General features: G+C 46.8%; 1 protein-coding gene across 1 annotated transcript in view; it reads right to left on the reverse strand.

Annotated features, from left to right (window-relative positions):
• Window positions 1-17528, reverse strand: part of Hephl1 (hephaestin like 1) — a 60358-nt gene extending 42830 nt beyond the window's left edge. The window contains exons 1-2 of the mRNA XM_005371695.2: window positions 17362-17528; window positions 3407-3651 (exon numbers count right to left, since the gene is read on the reverse strand). Coding sequence (XP_005371752.1) covers window positions 3407-3651; window positions 17362-17528 — 412 coding nt within the window. The remainder of the gene's footprint in view (window positions 1-3406; window positions 3652-17361) is intronic.
• Between the last annotated feature and the right edge of the window lie 3038 nt (window positions 17529-20566).

Consider the following 20566-nt stretch of genomic DNA (forward strand, 5'->3'; position numbering starts at 1 on the left):
GAGAGGAGAGGAGAGGAGAGAAGAGAAGAGAAGAGAAGAGAAGAGAAGAGAAGAGAAGAGAAGAGAAGAGAAGAGAAGAGAAGAGAAGAGAAGAGACATATCCAAGTCAACTGTTTCCCTAAAGCCCTGTCAGCAAACAGTATGCTTAGCAAGAGGCCCTCTCAGTGTGGAAGCAGAACTGAAGACCCTGCTGGGAGTCAAAGGAACTCCCAACTCCTGCTCATTTCTGTGTACCATCAAGACATCATGTCACTATTTCCCTTTCATATGGGCCTTTTTATTTATGTATTCAGGCTGTTTCTGGGTCTTAAATTTTGTGTAATTCTTTTTAAAGGAAAGGTGGTGATTTCTCCTTCATTGATCAATAAGTTTATGTAATCTCCATAAAACAATTACCCTAGCTGCCTCGCTTAAATAAAATGTATACACAATAACCAAAAACTCTTTGAAAGAAGAATAAAGCTGAGGGAGTCATAATAGTATTCATTTTTAAATTTTACTGTAAATACTCAATAAGCAAGAAAGTATATCTGGGTGGTGGAGGAAGACACCTTCAATCCCAGAACCTGGGAGGTAGAAGCAGTTGGAGGCCAACTCTGAGTTGGAGGCCAACCTGGTCCACAGAGCTAGTTCCAGGACAGTCAGGACTACACAGAGAAACCCTGACTCAAAAAAACCAACAAAAAAGGAAGGAAGGTAGGAAGGAAGAAAGGAAGGAAGGAAGGAAGGAAGGAAGGAAGGAAGGAAGGAAGGAAGGAAAAAAGGAAGGAAGGAAGGAAGGAAGGAAGGAAGGAAGGAAAAAAGGAAGGAAGGAAGGAAGGAAGGAAGGAAGGAAGGAAAAAAGGAAGGAAGGGAAGACAGTATTGGTGCTATAAATCATAAATTTATTCTATAAATCTATAAATATAGATCAATAGAGCATATTGAGACCCTCAGTTGAACCCCTTTTTCTTAAGCTCACTGATGTCTGGAAACAGTCTGTGACTCATTCATCTCTTCTCCCCAGGTCAGTCTCTTGGTCCTACTGGAGACTTGATCAGACATCTGTAATAAGCTATCTACTATTGTGAGCAAAACTGAAAGGAGCCTGGTAGTAAGATTGTGTGTGCCTGTAATCCCTACACTCGTGATGCTGAGGCAGGAGGATCCCTGCCAGTTCAGATTGGCCTGAACTACCAAACAGCACAATTTAATAAAAGAGAGAGAGTGTGTGTCAATCAAGGGCCCATAATCACATGGAGAGAGTGCCTGGTCATGATGGTGGAAGGTCATTGGTTAAAAAATAAAGAAACTGCCTTGGCCCATTTTATTGGTTAGAACATAAGTGGGTGGAGTAAACAGAACAGAATGCTGGGAGGAAGAGGAAGTGAGCTCAGAGACGCCATGTTCCCCTCTCCCGGGCAGACGCGATAGCTCTGCTCTCTGAAGCAGACGCAATAGAGCAAGCTGCCAGGTCAGACATGCTGAATCTTTCCCGGTAAGACCGATGCTACATAGTTTATTAGAGATGGGTTGATCGGGATATCAGAATTAGCCAGTAAGGGCTAAAGCTAATGGGCCAAGCAGTGTTTAAATGAATACAGTTTGTGTGTTGTTATTTCGGGCATAAGCTAGCCAGTAAGGGCTAAAGCTAATGGGCCAAGCAGTGTTTAAATGAATACAGTTTGTGTGTTGTTATTTCGGGGCATAAGCTAGCCAGGTGGCAGGGGTGCTGGGGACGCAGCCCCGCCGCTCTTATTACAACATGGTCATTGCACTGTGTTTTAACAGAGCCCTAGCTCTAAGACTTGCCACATTGGTGTACAGGAAGGGCAAGGCAAGAGACTAGTGTATAGTAGTGGGGGGTGGATGGGGACAGGCGGCCTGTGTCAAGCACAACTCGACGGTCACTATCTCCACACATTTCTTGTGGATCTTGATTCCTCCAGAGAAGGCTTCCTGAAGAAGAGCCCTATGGAGGATTTCAGTGGTTTCTAGCAATCCCTTGAACTGAGTTCAAACCAATCTGAGTCAGGAGCTCATGGTCTTCAGAGATGCTCTGAAAGGTTTGTGATATAAATATAAATATATTTTTACTGCACACACACACATTGCACATGTAGCCCAGGCTAGCCTCAAATTCACCATTTTTCTAAGCTAGCCTTGAACTCCTGGTCCTCCTACCTCTACCTCCAAGCGGAAGCATTACACAGGTACACCACCTTTATGAGGTACTAAGAGACCAGAGAGTGCGTTATGTGTGCTAGGCAAGTACTCTGTCAGCTGAGCTACGTACCTGATCATGTGGTATTGTATATGCTATGGCCCGTGATCATTATCGACTTGACAGAATTTCAGGAGACACGCCTGTGGACATGCCTGTGAGAAGTTATCTTAACTGGGTTAATTCAGATATCTAAAAGTGGGTGGCACCATTGAATGGTGGACCTGAAATGCCCCTAATGTCGAAGTCTTGCTCTCCTGAGGGAAGGTCATGTTCCTTTGGTGGAGCTGAGCAGAGCCTAGTGGAAGGTCTTGAGGTCACAGTGGATTAGGGGTACAGTCACAGAGCACTGGAGGGAACAGTGGATTCGATTCTTTCCTCCTGTCTTTCCCGGTCTCACCCATGAGGAATTGGTTTTAGCAGGCCACATGCTTCCTACAGGGATGTGCAGCCTCCCCCATGAGCCCAACAACTGGGACCAGTAAATCATGACTGAACCTCCCCGACTGTGAGACCAGATCTTTCTCTTTAGGAGTTGGTTGTCTTAGGTATTTGCCACAGTGATGAAAACCTAACACAGTTACAAATATATGTACGTCTGACGGCTGGAAAGTCTTTGTATCTCAGAAGTCCAGCCCAACAGGGCTTCAGTTTTTAGATTACCAGGGAATCAGGAAACTTGAGTGCCAAGGAGAACAGGAGTGCTGCACAGGGGAACCCTGAAGGCAGTGGCTCTGAGACAGTCACCCCACAGCCACCGCTGTGACTGCATACAGGAGAGGCTGTCTTCAGCCAGTGCTTCCCAGACACTACTGACAGGCATGGACGAAAGCTGGTCAGCTTTAGGGCTATGCTGGGCTCAGAACCCTGTTCAAAATATATATATATGAGAGAGAGAGAGAGAGAGAGAGAGAGAGAGAGAGAGAGAGAGAGAGAAGGGGGGCTGGGGAAGTAGCTCAGTTAGTTGGCATGTGTGAAGCCTGGCATTCAGTCTTCAGCACCACATAAACCAGATGTGATGTTGCACGCTTGTAGAGGCAGTAGGACTAGAAGTCCACAGTCAGCCCCAGCTATGTGAGACCCTGGAAACGCGAGAGGGTGGAGAGAACAGAGGGAGACAGTGAGCATTAGAATCAGGGTGCTCTTTGCAACCGTGCAGTGTCAGTCAGAGTTATCCGATGAGTGAAACAGAAACAAAATCACCTTCTGAATCCTTGTTGTAGAAAACACCATGTGGATGCAAAGAGTAAGGTCTGGAAGCGAAGTTCTTCAGGTGGATAACGATCACGTCGCCCACTTCCGCCCTCAGGATGGGACCGAGGAAGCCCAGCCACGGGGGCTTGGGGATCTCCGTGGAGTAGCTCCCATCTGTGTAGTGTCTATAAACCGCCTTCTTGTAGATGCCGCCTATCCTGTTGGGCCCTCGTTCGAGAAACAAGGTTGCAAGTCTGGAAGTGAGAAGGCAAATGTTTCACTTGCAGCTCAAGGAGAACCTGTCATTTGTCCTTAAAGGGTCCTCAGAGGCCACACCATGTATCAGTAACCTCTGTAGACTTGGCAAGATTACTTTTACTTTGCCAGTGTGGAAACAAGGTACTGCTGGATAACTGACAAACCAAAAGACATAAACAGTGCCCACAGCCAAACTGGAAAAAGCCAAGTGTTCTGAAGCCACACTCTCCACTTGCCCCTTCCAGGCCACAGGTTCCCCCACTTTTTATTTGCTTGTTCATCGTGTGTGTGTCTATAGTGTGCTCAGGTGTATGTGTGTGTGCACTGGTCCCCATGTATACATATGTGCACATTTACACAGAGGCTGGAGTCAAGCCTCAGCTATCTTCCTCAGTACTGTCGACATTGTTTTTTCAGACAGGGTTTCTTGCTTTCACGTAAAATGTGGTGATTCAAATAGGCTGGCTGGCAGTGAGCCCTGGGGATCTGCCAGTCCCTACCTCTGACGCACAGCCCCCCAGTGTGGTAAGAACCTCCTAACTGGGTCATTACCCCTTCTGCTGTTCATTCAACTCACACTTCCTGTGCCCTGCATGTGTGCCCAGTGCTTTGTAGGTGAAAGGGACTCTAACAGAGGGAAAGTGAAAGTAGTACACAATGCAGCGGGAGGCCGGGGTAACAAAGGGAAATGAGCAGTGCACAAGGCAGTAGGGGGCCCGTGGAATGCAGTGGGAGGCCAGTGGAATGCAGTGGGGGCCAGTGGAATGCAGTGGGGGGCCAGTGGAATGCAGTGGGGGCCAGTGGAATGCAGTGGGGGCCAGTGGAATGCAGTAGGAGGCCAGTGGAATGCAGCAGGGGGCCAGTGGAATGCAGTGGGGGCCGTGGAATACAGTTGGAGCCCCGTGGTAACGGAGGGAAATGAGCAGTGCACAACGCAGTGGAAACCTTGTGGAATGCAGTGGGAGCCCCGTGGAATACAGTGGGAGCCCCGTGGAATACAGTGGGAGCCCCGTGGAATACAGTGGGAGCCCCGTGGAATACAGTGGGAGCCCCGTGGTAATGGAGGGAAATGAGCAGTGCACAACGCAGTGGAAAGCCCATGGAATGCAGTGGGAGCCCCGTGGAATGCAGCGGGAGCCCCGTGGAATGCAGCAGGAGCCCCGTGGTAACGGAGAGAAATGAGCAGTGCACAACGCAGTGGAAACCTCGTGGAATGCAGTGGGAGCCCTGTGGAATGCAGCAGGAGCCCCGTGGTAAGAGGGGAAATGAGCAGTGCACAGTGCAGTGAAAGGCCCGTGGTAACCGAGTGGCTGATAAAACAAACACAGGCACAGTGTTTCTTTTTTAAAAATATAATTCTTTTGCTAATTCTTTGAGAACTTCCTGTGTGCATTCAATGTATCTTATCATAGTCACCCCCATTCTTCCTGCCTCCTTCCCAATCCAGCCCTACCCCCCATTCCACTTCCTAAATTCATGTCCTCTTAAAAATATGTTAGAACTTACCAGAGGCATTTTGTGCTGCCTGTATCTCCTGGGTGTGGGACCATCCACTGAGCATGGTTGACTACCTGAGGCCACATCCCTTAAAGAAAAGCTGTTCCTCCCTCCTTCTTTCCCTCCCATTAACCCACTAGTGCCTCCATTTGCACGAGAGGGCTCATGAGCCTTTCCTGCTCTGTGCCAGAGTGTTAACTGGCTTGATCTTGTGTGAGTCTTCTGCAGGCAACCACAGCTGCTGTGAGTTCCTGAGTCGACACTTCTGTCATACGCCTGTACCAGTTGCAAGCCTTGGACTCAACACTCAGGATTCAGAGGGGACACAGCCCCTGCCTTGAAGGAGCTCCATTTTGGGAAGGAGACTTTTGAGAACGAAGGTTATGTACTGAGTGGGAGAGGCGAGGAGAGGCTTTCTGCACAAAGCGCTGCCTAAAGTAAGCTCCACTGAACTTTCTAGGACGTTTAGGAAAGAGGAATCACAGAGACCAAGGAGGAGGAGAAGGGCCCATCTGGAGGTCGGCTGTTCCGCCCGCGTGGCCCCACTAGCCAATCTCAGATCTGAGAACACCAGAGAATCTGGATGAGAATGCCTGTGCTCTTTCTGGGTGTTTTGAATGGGGTGCCAGTGACAGAGCAGATGATGCAGCTTTCCCTGCGAGCACATCACACTCCCCTGTACATCACATCAGATGGGACTTGGACCACCCTGACCACAGAGTTCAGAGACAGTGAGGCCAGTTGGTTTAGTCTGAGAATCTGGGGATCTGTGAAGGATCTCCTTGATGAATATGGCCTTGTCACCTACAAAGCTCTCTCTTGAGAATAGTGCAACCAAGTTAGCAAAATACTGAAAATGTTGTAAGTGAGTTTATGCTTTTGTGTTAGATCACGTTTATAGCTGTATTGTCATATTTATAGCTGTACTGGCCGCAGGCTGGACCACTTGGTGGAGTTCCTGGTACCAGATAATTGACTCCAGAAGAGTCCACCTGAATGTTCTCTGTTCTCTCTCTAGTTGCTTAACTTTTGCTATAAAATCTATGTGCCCCTTAGCCAGACTTCCCCACGTTCCTCTTCTGCTCAACAACAGAGCCAAGACCCATGCTTCTTCTGAGATCGAGGCAGATTTTTTTTTTAGACAAGATGAAGTCCATAGCCATATGTAATTGGGTCCACATAGTCGGGCAAGCCCCTGAAGAGACAAGATCACTTTGTATGAGAACCAGTGAAAGCCTCTGCCTTGTCCCACGTCAGCATGTATGTTGCTCTAAGAACCTCCCAGCACGCCCCACGTGTGTCTCTATGTTAGTCCTGGGTGATCTTGAAGATCATTGTGTTGGCTTCCAAGAACAGACTGAGGACATAGTGCATACAGAGTGCTGGCCTGGTGTCTGATGCTGAGGATACTGAAATGAGCGTGGTCCCTGGATGTGGGCACTGATGGACACAGGAAGAGACAGGAGCTCTGATGTTTGTATAAAGACAAGGCAAACATGAGGTCCTGATGGGCATGCCAAGTAGAAGAGGTAGTTTAAGCCAGGTGTCAAAGGCAGGCTTCAGTTTAGGGAAGCAAAAGCAGATTTATATGACCAGGAAGCATGGTAGGAGGGCAACTGTGGGGAGACATGGGCGCTGGGAGAAAGCAATCAGGCACATCTATGAATAAGTGTCACTAAGGTTCTCACACGGATGTTTGGTATGTCTAATATTTCAAGCATCTTTCAAGGTCAGTTCAAATTCTTTCTTTTTAAAAAATTAGGTTTATGTGTTTTATTTTATGTGAGAGTGTTTTGCCTGCATGTGTATGTAGATCAAGTACCTATTTGGTACCTACAGAGGTCAGAAGATAGTATCAGATACCCGGAACTGGAGCTATGGATGGTTGTGAACCACCATGTAGGTGCTGGGAATCCAACCCAGGTCCTCTGCAAGAGCAACAGCCGCTCTTAACCACTGAGCCATTGCTCCAGCCCCAAATTCTTCCTTTTCTCATTTCTCTTCATATTCAGTGCTCTGTTCAGAACACTAGACCAGTAACGGCATTTTCTAAAACGTGCTATGTCTGTCCTTGGCTGGTGATCTAATCAAAGGCAGATAGCTTTTCTATCCGAAACTTGCACTAATTTCCTAATGTCCTGAAAGAGTCGCTGCTTGCTTGGGACCTAAGACAAAGTAGCAAATGAAACCTCCATGAATTTGTCACTGATGGGCAAGTCAGAGGCAGGAGAGTGTTGCCAGCTGCGTTTGCAGAAGAGCTCGGGTGGACATGCTTGAGCTTAAATATCCTCTAGGCATTTAAGAGTGGCAGGCATATTTTTGTCTTCTGCTTCACATCTGAGCAGCTGGTAGTGGCTGCTTAGAAAAGGGGGGGCCAAGGTGCATCATGTGGGAAAATTAGGGAGTCACGAAGGCGTCTGCTGTGGAGTGGTGCTTCGCCTGTGCTCCGGCCAGACAGGAGGCAACATGACGCTTCAGGATCTTTGAATGTGACCTGTCTGCACACAGATGACATCATGCCTGAGTGTGACCTGTCTGCATATGGATGACAGCATGCCTGAGTGTGACCTGTCTGCACACGGATGACATCATGCCTGAGTGTGACCTGTCTGCACACGGATGACATAATTCCTGAGTGTGACCTGTCTGCACACAGATGACATAATTCCTGAGTGTGACCTGTCTGCACACAGATGATATAATTCCTGAGTGTGACCTGTCTGCACACGGATGACATCATGCCTGTGTGTGACCTGTCTGCACACAGATGACATAATATCTGAGTGTAACCTGTCTTCACATGGATGACATCATGCCTGTGTGTGACCTGTCTGCACACAGATGACATAATACCTGAGTGTGACCTGTCTGCACATGGATGACATCATGCCTGTGTGTGACCTGTCTGCACACAGATGTCATAATGCCTGACACACCCTTAAGCTGTTTTCCTTGAGTGGTATGTCTAGGGAAGACCCCTTCCATGCTCACTCACTAAGTGCCCCTGCTAATCAAATGATACAGACCTTATCCCAGGATGCCTGACTCCAGGACACAGTTTGTGGCTATCATATCTCAGAAAGCCAGCGTGCTGCCATTGACTATAGTTTGCTGGGTATACCTGTCAGAGCCTGCTGGCTTCTTACAGGCACCTTGCCTTTCTACAGTTACAAAAAAAGAGCAAAGTTAAAAAGAAAATCATTTAAACAGAGTATAACAAGACATTCAGAGCAAGTTAAATCAATGGGGCCAGTAACAGGATTATCAAGAAAAGGTGCTAGCAAGCCTGAGGACTGGGGCTCGACCCCTGAATCCATCCACATGGTGGAAATAGAGACCTGACTCTCACAAGTTGCCCTCTGACCTTCACCTGAGTACTATGACACACACACACACACACACACACACACACACACACACACGCACTAATTCATTTTAAAACATGACTATTCCTTTATCTTTCTAGCCTGTCCTAAACCATCTAATATGACCACGTGCTCAGACCAAACACACCAGCACTAAGCCTGATATAATGACGCTAGCCTCAGTCTCAAGGTAGAAAAACTTCCAGGGCATTGAGTCCTCTGAAAGGTCAGACCAGTCAAGTTTCACCTCAAGGAGCCTAGAACGTCACTGCGGAGCTAAAGTAACGTGGGGCAGAAGGAAATAACTTTGAAGAAAGAGAGTTCCCGAAAGTTCTCTGGACTGAAGACTGTTTTAGGGCTTAGAAAAAGGCTTTGCTTATGATGAAATTAGGGGACAGATCTTGGTGACCCCAAGGGTTGTGTCCACTAAAACCTACTCCACAGAGGACTAGTCTGGATGTCAGGATGAGCTCCTCTCGGCACAGTGTTAAGGGAGGTCAGGGGTTCCACATCATGCAGCCTCCTCTCCTCAGTGATCAGTCTCTTCTCCACACGAGAGCTGAACACAAGCCCTTGCAGATGTCACTCAGCTGAGCCCCAAACCACCTGCCTGCCCCAGCACTGCCTCCCTGTTCTTCCCAGGACACTAGAATATGCCCACCCTGTCTGCCCTTGATGCTAAGTCAGTCAAGAGAACCTCGATGAGGAAGGCAGAAGCAATGGGTTCAGGATCTCCCTGGAGAAAGCAGAGCCTTCCCAGAGAAAAGTATATTTCCCTAGATCCACAGTGTGTGCGTGAATACATAGCAGACAGCTGTGCACACGGTGTATTGTGAAGTCACAGCAAACAGCTGTGCACACAGTGTGTGTGTGTGTGTTAATACACAGCAGACAGCTGTGCACACAGTGTATTGTGAAGTCACAGCAAACAGCTGTGCACACAGTGTGTGTGTTAATACACAGCAGACAGCTGTGCACACAGTGTGTGTGTTAATACACAGCAGACAGCTGTGCACACAGTGTGTGTGTGTGAAGTCACAGCAGACAGCTATGTACACGGTGGGTGTGCGGGTGAAGACACACACACATCTGTGTATGTGGTGCCTGTTTGAAGTCATGGGGCAGAAGCCCCCTCTTGTGTTCTAGAGGGTGATTCTTCCTCCTCAGAAGGAAAGAACAGAAGCTCCCTGGGGAGCCAAGTAGAGAAAGAAGCTGTGACTCCAGAGTGCTATCTGTTCCATCTATGAGGGGGTACACTGTGGCTCAGAAGTCCCCACTAGCAACTGTCTGAAAGCCAGGGTGGGGATTTCAAGTGACACAGGGGCATAAACTGTGATGGAGATGACCTCCAAAAGCCAGTAAAATTGGTGGTAGTTGGAGAGCATCTTTCAGTACTGTGGCGGGTGTCCAGGGTAGGACCTGGGGGTTCGTGGCTCACAAGGTGTGTGCACCTCAGCAAAAATCCATCCCCTGCCTAGTTTGGGTTCATTTTCCCATCACTCATCATGAAGCAGCTGAGGTTTGGAACTGTAAGTGGAGGCCAGGTCTATCACTGTCAGTCAGTCCCTCTCTACTCAGAAGAGTTACATTTGGTTGGGTAACCTACACCATGGTAAATGGCAGCACAGGTCTGCTGCACAAAGCTGTGATATCAGAGGTAAGTGGGTACAGTGAAGGTGAGTCAGAAACTCATGGCAGCAGTACAGGTGACCAGAGCAGATGTGGGGCTCTTAGAGTCACATAGGACTCAGCGTCATCTATGCCTGGAAAGGATACCACTCACGAAACGAAAACAGGACCATATCAGGACAGCCAACACTGGGCAAAGAGGGTGGAGGCAGATTCCACATGAGAACCGAGAAACCACACCTTCCCTAATTAGATGGGTAATTTTAAAAAGCTATCTGGGTTATGTACTCCCATATAATTCTTTTATTATCATTCCTGTAGTGCCACCTAAAGCATGGGTCCTGCTTTGGTTCACTTGCTTTTCCCAGAAGCCCCTCAGAATACACAGAACTTGTGTTGAAAGAGAGAAAGAAAGAAAGAAAGAAAGAAAGAAAGAAAGAAAGAAAGAAAGAAAGGAAGAAAGAAAGAGAAAGAAAGAAAATCCCCAGAGCTTTGTGAAAAGTGTGTCTGGGGGAACAGAGCTCACCCAGTGTGAGCTTTATCACCTCCAGCACAGCTTTCCTCAGATCAAAAGGGCCCGGAGCCACTCGAGTCTCTCTTTCCTAGTCTCTAGAAGTCCTTCAGATAAAGCAATGACCATTCCTTGTGAAAATGAAGGTTTAGGTTGGTCACACGCTAAGGGAGGCAAGATTCCTTCAGAACCTTCAAGGAATGCTCTCAGCCTTAGCTCCTGTGAGGAGTGTGATTTTTACTTTGGACTTGTGGCCTCCAGAACCAGGAAAGAGTAAATCACTGGTGTCTGAATCCACCTAGTTTGTAACCATTTGGTCACAGGCATGAGAAACCAACACACGTCCAAGCATTGTGCCCATTTTTCTGAAGACCAACATGAAGCAATGCTGGGGAAGTTTCTCTGTATCTCCTAGTCCCCTGACAAGGACCGCTGTGTCTGTGTGACATGTGCAGGAAGGCGTCTTAGACCCTTAACTGTCATACTTTATGTTTTCCAGATCTCAGGGGCCCTGCCCTGGATGAAGAAAGAGGAAGAGGGGACCAAGAAGATGCCCCTGACTGCGGGGAAATAGAGGAGACAGGGGCTTCCATATCTTCTCAGTGCCCACACTTCCCCTTTTTGCCTCATAGCAGAATTGAATTCTATCTTAGAAATCGCATAATAATTGACCTTATTTTCCAGTCTCCTCTGTGTGAGTGTCCAGTGTGGTGCAGCTGGTTGGGGGTTTCTGCTTCCTTTCTTTGTACTGGGGATTAAACTTGGGGTCTCATGTATACTTGGCAAGCGCCCCTACCATTGAGCTCCACTCCACATGGATGGTTTGAGGTGTCCATGGCAGTCGTCTAAAGACTGGTGCAGCATGAATATCCCTGAAGAAGGAAGTTTCATGCTAAGGATGGTTGACCCAAAAATACAGAGAGGCCCTAAATCTCCATCATTCAAGCTTTTTAGCAACTTTCGGCTGCTCACATCTGGATTGTGTTTTAGCAAACATAAAATTTTAATTTGTTCAACGTGCTCTTTTCTGGGATCTGTAGCCAAGCACTTATCTGTATAAGATATAGCAGCTCCAAGCTATTCATGTTTTTCAGAAATCTTGTGGTGTGTGTGTGTGTGTGTGTGTGTGTGTGTGTGTGTGTGTATGAGGGAGGGAGAGAGGGAGGTAGGAAGGGAGGGAATGGGAGGATGCCACAGTGTTTATATGGAAGACAACCATCATGAGCTTCCACCTCATCTGAGGTAAGATCTTCCTTTTGCTTGCATGGCATACGTGCTTCCAAGCGTTTTCTTGTCTCCACTTCCCATCTCACAGCAGGAGTGCTGGGATTTGGGGTGCACACTATCATAATGACATCTGGCTTTCTGTGGGTTCAGGTCTTCTTGCTTACACACCAACTGCTGCACCCACAGAACCATTTCTCCAGCCCAAGTTTGCAAATGATGCCGACTGGAAAAAAAACTGAAAACTTGAAAGCTGCAGTCCATCTAAGACCAAGCAATGATAAAATGAAAGCCTTGACTGAAAGACACATAAGGAAATGATCAACAACCTTAGTCATCAGAAAAACGCAAATCAAAACAACTCTGAGATTCCATCTTACACCTGTAAGAATGGCCAAGATCAAAAACACTGATGACAACTTATGCTAGAGAGGTTGTGGGCTAAAGGGAACATTCCTGCATTGCTGGTGGAAATGCAAGCTGGTACAGCCCCTTTGGATGTCAGTGTGGCGATTTCTCCAGAAAATTAGGAAACAACTTTCCTCAAGACCCAGCAACTTCACTTTGGGGTATATCCAAAGGATGCTAATAGTGCCACAAGGACATGTGCTCAACTATGCTCATAGCAGCTTTGTTTGTCATAGCCAGAACCTGGAAACAACCTAAATGCCTCTTGACTGAAGAATGGATAAAGAAAATGTGGTACATTTACACAATGGAGTACTAAACGACAGAAAAAAATAATGACATTTTGAAATTTGCAGGCAAATGGATGGAGCTAGAAAACATCATATTGAATGAGGTAACCCAGACCCAGAAAGACAAATATCATATGTACTCACTCATAAGTGGCTGGCTTTTAAACATAAAACAAAGAAGACCAGCCTACAAATCACAATCCCAGAGAACCTAGACAACAAAGAGAACCCTAAGAGAGACATACATGGATCCAATCTACATGGAAAGTAGAAAAAGACAAGATCTCCTGAGTAAGTTGGGAGCATGGGGACCATGGGAGAGGAAAGAAGGGGAAGGGAGAGGAAGGGAGGGGAACAGAGAAAAATGTAGAGCTCAATAAAAATCAATAAAAAATAAAGCCTTGAAAGTTGCTGTCCATCTAAGACCAAACACTGATAAGATGAAAACCTTGACTTCGTGCTAGATCTTATAGAAGCCTCTCTGCCTCCATCCTGTTCCCTCTATCAGCTTTCTTTCAGGTAGATGAAGAAGTCTCTCTCTTATCCCCATCATAGACCCTCCTTCTAGAGGTGACTCAGACCCTGTCCTACCAATGGGCTGCTGCAGGGATGGTCAGGCGACCTTTCTCTAGGAGTCTCTCCAATGCGGGAGCTTTGACAGAAACCAGCCACAGTCCTGATCAAGGGCATCTCACATCCATAGGCAGCCTTGTATCCCACTGGGAAGAAGCTATATGCATAGTGTTTGCCTAATAAGGTCTGTGATTTAAAAAAAAAAAAAAAACCCTCTGGCTTTAACTAAGATGACCCACTCAGCTGCATTAAAGAGCAGGGTTTACCACCGAAGCACAGTCACACCTTAATTAAGTTTTTTATGAGCCCCAGCAGCCCTGGCATGAAGGGATCAAAATGCTGACACAAATCCCAGGCAAATCAAAGGAGCCTGGTGTCCCCATTCCACCCAGTGAAGAAGGAGAGGAGCACACGGAGAATGTGTTTCTAAATAGAACACACTTCTGAAATCCTCTACTTTCTAGGAAACATTATTGCTTGACACTCCCAGATATGTTTTTGGACACTTTGGCCAAGCAAAGGCACCACACTGGCAAGTTCAATTGCACTGTCCAGTTGTTAGAATCTCAGCATAAGAATTTCCAGTTATTTCTCTTCTCTTCTGCAGGACCTCAAGCATCTCCATCCTGTTGAGTTTTGGGTTCCAAAAGTCTTAGCATTGCTGAAACTTTGATAGCCACTCCTTTCTCCTATTATCTTTTCCTTTTCAATTTCTCTCGTCCAAAGTGAAAGCAAGCAGAACAGCTCATAGCATTTTGGCTTCAGAGACTCAGAGTGTAGGCTTTCTGGTCTGCTCCACACGCAATACAGCTTCTGACAAGGCTCTGTGTAGGCTTTCTGGTCTGCTCCACACGCAATACAGCTTCTGGCAAGGCTCTGTGTAGTGGAAGGGGGTTAACACGTGGGGCCTTTCCCCTCTGTCTTCTTGGAGCTCTGACTCTGGCTGTAGAGGTAAGTATGGGCTTACAAGCATAGAATAACACAGAGGGAAGAAAAACAGCTCATCTGTGTGTTTGAGGACCCCCGTCAGGTTAGAAGGGAAAGAGCTGGATCCACCTGGAGCTGTAGGAGAGAACTTCATTAACGTGGACTGAGGAGTTGACAGCCTTAAAGGTTGGAGGGGGACCTGAGGAATGTCTCAGCAGTTAAGAATGTATGCTTCTCTTGCAGAGGACCCGAGTTCGGTTCCCAGCACCCATGTGGACAGCTCACGTCTGCCTGAAACTCCAGCTCCAGGGAACACAATGCCTCTGGCCTCTGAGGGCACCTTACATGCACACACCCACCACAGGCACACATTGTCTTTCATCTATTTTTTAATACTGGGGGACTTGATAAAATAAAATACAGAAACTCCTAAAACAATCACATAAGCACACTTCCATTCCTAGGTCTTCTGGGACTTCGATTTCAAGAGCAGACATTTGAAAACCACTCCTGTTTCACTAATCTCTGTGGGAATCTCTTTAAAACTAGAAAACCAGGTAGGATTTTTTTTTTTTTCACTTAGTGACAAAAATAAAATCCGATGCTCAAGTGACATTAGGGATGATTTAAACTCCCCTCCTTGGCCACATTTAGAAACACAGTAGATGGTGTGGCAAGTTCAACACCACACAGCAAAAACTAGAAGTCTAGATTGTCATTCAAGATTGCTCCATTCTGGTGAAACATTGGCACTTGAATCCCTGGGTCTTCTGAATGCTGAACATTTGTCTGAGTACCCAAGCAATGCCCTGCCAGGATGGAGTCTGTCCATCCCAATAATGTGACTTCCTTTTGCTTTAAAGATCCAGATGACTGACTTTTTGTTCTGTCTCCCATGGATATTGGGATATTGGCGCTGACAAGGTTCTTTGGAAGAAAGGCCATTCAGTGTATCGGAACCTTCTCCTCTCTTCATGGAGCTTGAGTGACTCCAGAGTGTGCTTGGGGCTCATCTATGTCCCTCCATCATGGCTTCTTCACATGCATCTGGGTGTGTACTAGAGGCCACAATCAAATCTGTCAACTCGCCCCGAGTCACTGCCACAGCCTGCAACTGTCCAGTAAGCACCTGGGCTAAACTGCCTTCTGTCAAAAGATAGCCACAGATCTAGACAAAAATGTCCCCTGCAAAAGGAGGTACTCATAATCCAGCTATCATCAATGTGACATAATCTTGTGCCAGCACTTCCAAAGCCAGGCACCCAGTTACAAGGAGCCAAAACTGGTGTAAGGGTGCCTCCCTCAGACCTGGTCCACAGAAATGGCTTCAACGAGTCTAGTTCCTTTTTCACCTCAGAATTCTCATCCATGCTGCTGCCCTTCATTCAAAGCCCCTTCTTCTAGTTGAGGGGATCCAGAGAAAGATCCCCTTTTCTTCACGTCCCTGGCTTTGTCTAAATAGCATTTGAGTCTTGAGTATTTAAGTTATTTGGAGGTTTTTAAACAAATTCAAAAGTCAGTGTGGCTACTGACCATTTAGGACCATTTTTAACTTCTCTCTGAGAAGAAAGGAGATGAGATTAAATGCACCCTTGGTAAGAATTAAGACTTTCCTAGAAAGTTCACACACTGAGATTACTTCCTTCTTTCAAGGCTGGATTCAGCTCAGTAGGAAATGGTCAACTTTTCCAAGAAGTAGGTGACACGGAAGGAGGACACATGGGCCCTGGGGCCCAGACCATGTGTTTGATGAAGCCATTTGCCTGGTAAACTACAAGTGTTCAGCCTCAGAGCCTCCATCCTGGCTGGAAAAACGGGAATAATAACATCTGTAGGCATAAGCGGGTTAAGAGCCCATAATACAAGTCTTGAGTAAAAAATAAGAAGAAGAATCACAGCTTTGTTGGCCATGTACCGTTCCATGCACATATTCTGAACATTCTAATGTCCTATGGATATTCACAACTGGCCATTTTCCAATGACCCCTTTCTCTGGCAGGAAAGCTCTGATTTCAATGATGGCTCTGGCAGTTCGGGTACTTTTTAATGCCTTGTTCATGTGTTAAAGACTGCCTCCGTGAGGGGCAGAAGTTGGAGACTGGAATGTATCAAGTCCTTTCTTTGGAAATAACCCTATTTAATTAAAAAAAACTATTCAATACAAAGCTCAATGAACAATCTTTGGTCACCAAGTTGGCAGGATCCTCATTATTTTTTTTAAATAACAGGACATGACTGTCGTGATTGTGTTGTTACAAGAAGTTGACTAGCAAAGCAAACTGGATCTTAGGTCTTTCCTCTAGGTGTAGAGCTGGCTCTAGCAGATTTGCTGGCAGACCCCATACCATTCCTAAGTTTGAGCAAATAGACTCATGTTTGGGAAATGGAATGTGGGTGTTGAATACAGGGGACTTTATCAATCAAGAAAGGAATATGAATTCAGGTACCCAACAGTTGCCAGATCCAAAATGCTCTGAGAACCATGAAGCTGAAAACACACTATTTCAGCTTCCTGAACCAGTGGTGGATTCAGAGGCAGACCATGAAGCAAGAAAGAGACCTGAGGTGCTGAGATGCTGGGTCCTGGAGTCGAGGGTACTCTCTACTCAATCAAAAGCCAGAGACGCTCCAGCACCATCGTTCCCAACTGTGTCATGAGCCCTGTGGGATGAAGGGGTCAAGGCTGAACAAGCTCCTCAGCAGAGGAAGACCCATTTCTAAGTAGACTCAAGGAAACTCTTCAGATACAACCAGTTCTATTATAACCACCCCCACTTCACATCTTACACCACAAAAGAAAAGCAAGACCATGGTACAGCATGGCAAACATGCCACATTCCGCAAACAGAACTAAGAAAACGGCTTTGACATTTCATTCTTAGAAATTTTCAATTTTTCACAAGTTTGCCTTTGTTTTTCTTTTTAACAAAGTCCAAGGATCTTCTAGAGTCTAGAAATTGCCAAAGAAAACCTACTATTCAAAACACCTTGTTGTGGATGTCTCCTCACAGACAAGGGTAGCAGATGGCTCAGTGGACACACACACACACACACACACACAGACACACACACACACACACACACACACACACACACACAGGAGAATTTCTCTCACAACTTACAGATCCACCTCAGTTAGGGATTCTTTGGCAGAAACAAAACCTGCCTTTCCACCTCAGTCAGTTCACCTCCAACATAGTCACCTAACAATCACAACCTCCCTGGCACAGAGCTGAAAATAGGTCAAACCGAGAGACTGTGAGGGACCCCACTTTCACTCACTTGTCTTCTGAGAAGCTCTTGCCAGTAATGACATCCTTCCCTTGAGGCACATAGTTCCAGTACTCTTCCACAACCCCGATGTAGTATGTCCTGGTGACGGCGCCAACCAGCCCAAGCAGACCCAGGAGCGTGAGAAGGATGCAGCCAGCCGGCTGTGGCTGAGACATTTGGGGATTGACTCCGGCAGGCAGCCTGCTAGGGAGTCAACCTGTGATCCCTCCCCCTCACTCAGAGCGAGTTATAAATAAGGAATGGACTGGACTGGCTCCTCCTCCTCAGGTAGCTTGGGGTTGGGACAGAGGCTGACAACTTGTGCAAGCAGACCTCCCTCAGTGGGAGAGTTGCCATGACAACAAACTTGCCAGCCACTCAAAAGATGCATAACTGGCTTATTCATTTACTGCCCAAGCTAAACGGGCCTGTTTCTGAGAGTTTTTGGTACTCTGCTCTGATGTGAGTCATTTGTCTTCCCCAGAAGCAGCAGGGAAACAACCTGAGCTGATGGATTCTCCCTGCTTCCTCTTTTCTCCACAGGTATCACAGAGCTTTGTGAACTGGAAAAGTGGGCTGGTCATCGTGGACCAACAGGAAATATTCCAAGCACGGAAAAAGGTTTAGTCTCTGTTGGGAAGGCATAGGGGGTGATGTAATGCCTTCTAGTTTGTTTTATGAGGCTACAGGAAACACTCAGGTCAAAGCATAAAGCTCCCAACCGCACCATAAAACCCACCACTGACCCATCACCTCCCATCAGCTCACTCCTCTCCCCCAAATACTCTCAGACCCCACCAGCAAAACTGAGGGGCTTGGCTACCCTGGTCAACCCAGAGTTTAGACCTTTCTGCTCCTAAATCAATCATCTTTCCTCAAGATGAATGACCGTGTCAGAGGGGGAGGTAACCCCCAGACCACGGAGATAAACTTCAGAAGCAGATCTTTGAATAAAAAGGAGACCAGAATGCTTCCCCATATGCTTTGAGCTGTGACCTAGAATCTCAGTGTTGAAAGAGACCTTGTCCAACCTTGGAGGAGAGCCAGTCTGAGCGTCACCCAGAGATGTTCCTGAGCCAGCTAGCTGCCTTGGTGTGAAGTGAACAGCCTCCAGGGCTCTGAAGCTGGACAGACTTCGGTTTGAACCCAAGCCCCACTGCTTGCCAACTTCATAGCATTGAGGAATCATTTGACTCTGTCTGTGAAACAAGACCGAGGGACTTTCTGGCAGATTTAAGAGGACAATGTCTGCAAGGTGCCTGGCTCCGTCCCCAGCACCGCAGCCTCTAGCTCACTGGCACAGTTCACGAAGTCCTCGACCTCAGAGCACCGAGAGACTGGACCAGTACCACCCTAGCTATCACTTTCCTTGTGTTTCTCCCAGGAATCCCTACCTATCATGCCTTCTGTAAGTGGAGCGTGCATCATAGAGATTCCGTGGCACAGGTTTCGTATATAAATATATTATCTCTCCTGATAAAATACACACTACTTCTCTTGTTTCACAGCAAGATGGCTCCCAGCTTGAAACTACTGATGGCCATCCCCCACAGGATGATATCCACGGCACATTTTCCATTCACTCAGATCTACTTCTGAACCTTCCGTGGGGTTGAGACAGTTCCAGCTACTCTTGAGAACCCACAGGATAGCCCATGAACACCACCTCTGACAAGAGTTGGAAGACCTTGGAACATGGAAATGTCACAGCCAAACAAATTCTTCTTTACAATCCAGGAAATCGGGCTGCTCTGAGCCTACCAAAAACCTTCTCCAAACAAATCCCATTGAGATAAATTCTTTCAAACAACAGAAACAAGAAATACAAATGATACATATCGAAAAGAGAAGAGCTACCCTCTGACTCAGCGTTCTGCTCGCCATGACTTGCTGGGATGCTGTCTCTGATTCAAAGCCGGGTCTGTGGAAGGGGGGTGGGGCATGCCTGCAATTCCAGCATCCAAGAGGCAGGAGGATCCAGGGTATAAGGCCAGCTTTGGCTACACAGATAATTTGAGGCCAGCCTGATTACATGGGAAAAAAACAAATAAATGGACTCTATGAGAACAGACTAGAATTGCCATAGCAAATACAGTTGACACACCAAGACCTCTGTAGAACAGAACTTAGTTACTGAAGGGCGAGCAGTAGGGAAAGAGTGTTTTGAGTGACAAACTTCCTAAAAAATACTTCTCTACCACAGGCGGTAAATGTTCTGTTCAAACGGCATCTGACTTGCCCCAAAGAAAGGATACTGGCCTCAGAGGAGTCCCTGCTACCACAGCACAGAAGAAAACATGCAATGTGATTGACAAGGCAAGACAAAATGTGGTTGCAATGGATGTCAAAAGTCCAACTAGCAAGCCTGCAAGTAACGTTCACTTTCAATTCTATCGGGCACAACTTGGTACAAGCAAGGCAGGAACCTTGCCGTCTGTCCTTGAATGGATGGAGTAACCCCATTACTCTCCTCCAGACACTCTCTGGGGTGGAGCTACGGTGATATGATACCATACCTCTCTCCAAAATATAGCACAGGTATTTTTATCTATTTATTGACATTTTACACAGGTATAGAATAGATTTTGATCTTGTTCACCCTTATTGCCCTCTTATTGCACCCAGTCCCACTGAACCCTGTCTTCTTCCCGACATGTCCTCCTCCCCTTCTGAGCCTAACTCCTCAGTGGGAGCCCAGGATTTAATTAGGGTTGCTTCCATGTGCATGGATAGTAGGTCATTTCCTGGAGCATGGGCAATTAGCCAGTGGCTACACCATTGAAGAAAATGACTTCCCCTCCCAGGCGCCATTAACTGGCAGTGGCTACTCAAGAAGGGGTGGAGCCTCCCCTTCCCCAATCCATGCTGACAGTTGACTGACAGGTACAATCCCAAAGCTCTGGGTGTTTAAATAACACATTTGGCTCAAGAGAAACCAAATCAGACCAGTGTGTTCTAGGTAGCCTCGGCCAAGGATCCTTTCTCTTAACGTAGTCTTGGGTGGCCTGGAACTTGCTATGCAGATCAGACTGATTTCTCCCTTATAGAGATCCAGCTGCTGATGCCTCCCACATGCCCAGTGTGATGGAGCATTTTAAAACAATAATTACAACAGCCTGTCTTGAGACTAGCTGCAACTTTTGAAGAAATAGATCCTTTCTCCTTCAGAGATTCCTACCATCCCGAATTCCAGCCACAATCTTCTGTCAGCCCA

Source organism: Microtus ochrogaster, unplaced genomic scaffold, assembly GCF_000317375.1.
Source record: "Microtus ochrogaster isolate Prairie Vole_2 unplaced genomic scaffold, MicOch1.0 UNK121, whole genome shotgun sequence".
Taxonomy (NCBI): Eukaryota; Metazoa; Chordata; class Mammalia; order Rodentia; family Cricetidae; genus Microtus; species Microtus ochrogaster.